This window comes from Grammomys surdaster, unplaced genomic scaffold (assembly GCF_004785775.1).
Source record: "Grammomys surdaster isolate TR1022 unplaced genomic scaffold, NIH_TR_1.0 751, whole genome shotgun sequence".
Taxonomy (NCBI): Eukaryota; Metazoa; Chordata; class Mammalia; order Rodentia; family Muridae; genus Grammomys; species Grammomys surdaster.
Genome location: NW_021605170.1, coordinates 2,044,462 through 2,050,012, shown reverse-complemented (window position 1 = coordinate 2,050,012; position 5,551 = coordinate 2,044,462). Strand labels below are relative to the sequence as shown.

The window sequence follows — 5,551 nt, the reverse complement described above, 5'->3', positions numbered from 1 at the left end:
GGGAAGGGGAAGGGAGGAGGGAAGGGAAGGGGGGAGAGAGGGAAGGGGGAAGAGAGGAGGGGAGGGAAGGAAAGGGGGGAGGGAGGGAAGGGGGAAGAGAGGAGGGGAGGGAAGGGGAGGGAGGGAGAGAGGGAGGGGAATTCTGATAGTAATATGCTAGAGATTTGCTCAGACTCTAAGGAGACAGACATATGAAACTGAGGAGAGGTAACCAACCTGTGGCACACATGAAATAGAATAAATAATGGGTTATGTAAGTTACAAGGTAGTCAGGCACAGGCCCATGCTTATAACCTAGGCATTTATTCATATATAATTAAGTGTCAGAGTCATTACTCAGGAACTAGAGCACCAGTAAAAAAGACCTTGGTTACATGTGTCCAAGCAATCCACAAACTCGTCTGTCTTTTACTCTGAAAACATACTTTTAAGTAACAAAGTACAGAAGATCAGTGAATTTGGCAATATATTGAGTTGTTAAAAAAAAAGCCAATGCAAACAACTATAGACAATGACATCTAAACAACAGAACCACATCAGTGTGCTACTATAACATGAACAATTCTGAAAAATCTTCAAAGGATAGCATTAAACTATCAAAATGCTTCCAGCAAAAGAACACTCCATCATACACATAACCAGACACTATTCTTTTTTTTTAATTAATTAATTAATTTATTTTTATATATGAGTACACTGTTGCTGTCTTCAGACACCCTATAAGAGGGCATCAGATCCCATTACAGATGGTTGTGAGCCACCATGTGGTTGCTGGGAATTGAACTCAGGACCTCTGGAGAGCAGTCAGTGCTCTTAACCACTGAGCCATCTCTCCAGCCCCCCAGACACTATTCTTAATTATATTTTTGAGTCTCCCTTCTTCTCCATCCAACTCTCATATACTCCTCCCTGCCCCCCTTCAAATTCATGATCTCTTTTTCACTAAATGTTCTTACATGCATATATTTAGGAATATAATACACATATTATATGATACATGATATATACTATTATATATAATTATTATATTATTATATAACATACAATAATGTATAATATACATATTATATTCTAAAATATAACCTACTCAGTCCATATAATGCTACTTGTATGTGTGGTTTCAGGGCTGACTGTTAGGCACAGGTGAACCATTTGTTGTGCTCCTCCCTGGGGAAGACCAACTCTCCTGCTCCCAGCTTTCTTCAGTTGCCTATAGTTCTTTCTGTAGGGTTGAGGCCTCCTGGGCTTTTCCTCATCCACTGTGACATGCTCACTGATATCATTCTTGTTCAGCTCATGTTTGGGTAGTCATGTTGCCCAAACTTTATGCATATAGTTTCCAATTTTACCAGGAGACACTCTCTCATGGCAAATGACCTGATCCTCTTACATAGGCTCTTACAGTCTATGCCTCCTCTTTTGCAATGTTTTTTGAGCCTTAGGTGTGGGAGGGTTTTATAGTGTACCCATTGGGATTGAACTCCACTATTCTGCATTTTGATTGGTTGTGGTTTTCTGTAATGGACTCTGGCTACTACAAAGATGTTTCCTTGTTAAGGGTGAAAACTACACTTATCTGTAGGTGAAAGGACAAATGTTTAGAACATTGTCAGGGATTCTGCTGGCTTAGGAAAGTGATAGTTGTAGGTTCTCCTCTAAGATCCATGATCTCACTAGCACTGAGCAGTTAGCTATGTTTCCAGTGCCAGCATGATTTCTCTCTTATGAGTGGACTGTAAGTCCAATTAGGGAGCTGTTGTGGCTCCGAGGTACATGTGCCACTACTGCACCCTGATGATTATCATACCACACTGGCTGTTGATGTGGTTCATAGGCATCATGGCTAATGATTGGCTGCCTCCCTCCTTTGGAAGCTTGAGTAGTACTTTCTGGTACAATAGAAGCTAGTCCTTAGAGATGGGGCATTTCGGTCTAATTAGACAATAGTTAATTACCTGTTACTGAACTATTTCCTATGTTCCTTTTCTACTAGTGCAAATACATATGTGTGCATATGTATGTGGCACCCCAGATGTTGGCTTCAGGGTCTTCCCTTAGCTCTCTGTTTCAAATATAGAGGCAGGCTCTCTTGGTGAAACTGGAGCTTGCTGTTTCAGGCTAACCTGGCTAGTCAGCTTGCTTTGATGACTCCATCTTCACTCCCTATCTCCATGACAGGCTACCATGCCAGCCCAGCTTTTACAGGACTCCCTGTTTATGGAACCATGTGGGAAGGATTAGGATGTGTGGAGAGTTGTGTCTCTGGGCTTTGAGGTTTCTAAGTCTGCTGCTATTCTCAGGCTCTCTGCCTTCTACTTACAGATCAAGATGTGAACTCTCAGCTACCTGCTCCAGCCAACATGCTTGCTGCTTGCTGCCACTATGCCCTTTCATGATGGGCTCTTCACCCTCTGAAACCATAAGCCAAAGTAAACGCTTTCTTTTGTAAATTGCTTTGGCCATAGTGTTTTATCACAACAATAGAAAAATATCTAAGACACTGCTCAGTAATCTGAAATTCATTTTCTTCTTTGCAGATGTAAAAGGAGTATTACTACAAGAATATTCTGAATACATTAGAAATGCCTAGGTATACCAACTTAATTTTCATAAACTTCACATGAGGTTTCTTCTTAAATATTAGTTAGTAAAATGTCCTCAAATCAACAAAAAGCTGTATTTGCTTGGAGTTTCCTTATTTGGTTTATATCTATTTTTACCTTACTAAAAGAAATGATCTGTACTTACATGTAACTCATATGTAACTCTTCCAAGCTACAAATCTGATTTCTTTGTTTATATTATCACAACTTGAAAACAGTTCATAAGCTAGAACAGCCTTCAGACCACACCTGGACTAGCTTTGACGTTCATAGTGTATCTTTTACATGACCCAAAAGACTTATTTTTTTATCTTTTTCAATGCTACCCAAAATAAACACACCAGAGTACGATGAAACAAAATACTTTAAATATATGATTTCACAAATGTAAAGTGGCTATTGTAAAATAAAGGATACGAATTTCTGTGACAGCCTTCAAGGAACCTAAGTCATTTGGGGTTGTACCTAAAAAAACAAAAAAAAACAAAAAAAACCCAACAAACTATATAATTATATGGTTTTAAAAAATGATTTCCATATAACAGCTCCAATAAAGTTAAAAATGTTAAGATAGAGCTAAAAATTAATAAAACATATAAGGAAATGCATAAATTGCACATGGCAAGAGAACTTATTTTTCCTATTTTGTATTTTTCTTTATGCTAAGAAATACAAGTTACTTTGTATTTTCATAAAAAACCGACTGAATAGGCAAATGAATAAGAAATCACCTTGAATGTCATGAGGCTGAGATGCAGCAGAAAATGATGGTGCTTTGAATATGTCTTTTCCAGTTCCAGAAACAGGAAAGGTCTCGTTCGCTTTGAATCTGCCTGTAGCATACTGAAGCTTCTGCTTACTATTACTGCAGTTCCATGGCTTCTCTTTGCTCACTTTTGTTTGGGTAAGTTTCACTGGACTAATATGAGAATTCAAGTTTAAACTTCCATTAACATAGTCACGTTCATGTACATTGTCACATGTTCTAGAAAATCTGAAACAAATAAATCACAATATGTTTTCTGCTTCTAACATTTGCTTAAAAACTAGCATAAAATTATTCTCTTAAAAATAACCATAACTATAATTTATCATTTTCCTAAAACTCATCTAGGTTTTGTGGCAGCCTGTCTCCAAGTTGACTCCAGTGTCCTTGTCTCCTGGTAGTCACAGTCATTTATGATCTACAGACTGAGTCACTGACCCAGAATTGACCCGTGTCACTACATCCATTCTAATATGTAGCACTATAAGTAGGTAACTTCTTACCTCATGAGCTTAGCTCATGAAGACACTCTTCCTTCCACAAGGATTCCCGGGTAGATTATGCTTTAGAGAGCTAGTCAGCATACTATGAAAACACATTTTAAAACCCTGGAGAGGCCCATGTGGAGACGCACTGAAGGCTCCTGCCAATGGTCAACACCAACTTGACAGACAAAATGAGTAGTTGACAAAGTGAACCAAGAATCCTGGGAGTATTAGGTAACTATATACAATGTGACTTTGATTGTGGCCTTTTGTGAAACCCCAATTGTACTTTTTCATGGGAGATCCCAGGCTCAAGCTTCTAATTGACTTGTTCTTAATGTAAAAATCATTCAAACTAACAAAGTTTACTGTTGTTTTAAGCCAGTAAGCTTCAGAGTAATTTATTGACAGCAACAGATATTCAATTAAACTAATGAAAGTTAGCTAAGTGCTGAGGTAGGGGGACTCACTAAATAAATCATAACAGTAGCTTGTGTAATCAAGTCACTACAGAATGCAGAGTCCCTTTTGTAGGAAGGGTCCTGGCCTTGTAGACGAATTCAGAAGGCAATCTGAGGATGATTCACTGTAGGTAGGGAGAGAAAAGGCAGCCATGCATATAATCTCCACAGTTATGAGAAAGAAAGTAACATTTTCTGAGTTTGAAGTTAGAAAGCAGACAAGTTCACTGGTATGTCTATAAACAACTGCATGGAGGGAGGGTCCTCAACCTTCCTAATACTGTGACTCTGTAGTACAGCTTCTTATGCTGTGCTAACACCCAACTATAAAATTATTTTTGTTACTACTTGAAAACTATAATGTTGCTACTGTTGTGAACTGTGATGTAAGTATCTGTGCTTTCCTATGGTCTTTGGTGACCCCGTGAAAGGGTCATTCAACCCCATAAAGGGGTTGGAACCCACACCTTGAGAACTGATGTTCTAAGGGACAGTTTTTCCTACCATTTTTATATCTTGCCTTCAGCTGTGTAATATTTCTTTGTTTTCAGCTTTAGTTTGGTTTTTAGGTTATGAAACCAGATTTTTGTCTTTAATACAGTCGTGTGTGTGTGTGTGTGTGTGTGTGTGTGTGTGTGTGTGTGTGTGTTCATCTGTATGTTTTCTCTGGGGAGATCCTTAGCCATGACCAGGCATGGAAGGTGCCTTTTGTAAAGGGTATTACCAGCCAGCAAAACTAATCATTGGTAAAGCATAGTATTATCAAGCGAGTCATTTGTGCTAGAAGATGCTGACACATCTACATTCACATGTATAGTTCTCAGTCAACCAAATCTTCCTTGGCCTAAGGTTCTTCATTTTTTTACTTGAAATCTGTTTTTTCATGGTAATTTTGAGATGTAGTAGTAGACTCACTGTGTAGCCCTGGTTAGCCTAGAACAGCTGGCCAGCTGTGTAACTCAGCCTGGCCTTTTGCTTTTGCCTCTGAGTACTGAGGTTACAGGCTATTTCAGTTTTTGTTTATTTTGTATTATGTAGGCATCTGAAGCTATACGCCTCCCGCTTATGGCCACGGTCACTACGTCACACAGTCTGGGGTGCTGTGCTGTCTCCCTCTCATGGACACTGTCACTGTGTCACACAGTCTGGGTGTGATGTGCTGTCTCCCTCTCATGGATACTGTCACTGTGTCACAGTCTGGGTGTTCTGTGCTGTCTCCCTCTCATGGACACTGTC

At 39.2% G+C, this 5,551-nt stretch overlaps 1 protein-coding gene across 1 annotated transcript in view; it reads right to left on the bottom strand.

Annotated features, from left to right (window-relative positions):
* The window catches only part of Hfm1 (helicase for meiosis 1), a 77,362-nt gene that overhangs the window by 60,050 nt on the left and 11,761 nt on the right, over positions 1-5,551 (bottom strand). Inside the window, exons 5-6 of the mRNA XM_028782420.1 lie at positions 3,335-3,597; positions 3,021-3,068 (exon numbers count right to left, since the gene is read on the bottom strand). Coding sequence (XP_028638253.1) covers positions 3,021-3,068; positions 3,335-3,597 — 311 coding nt within the window. The remainder of the gene's footprint in view (positions 1-3,020; positions 3,069-3,334; positions 3,598-5,551) is intronic.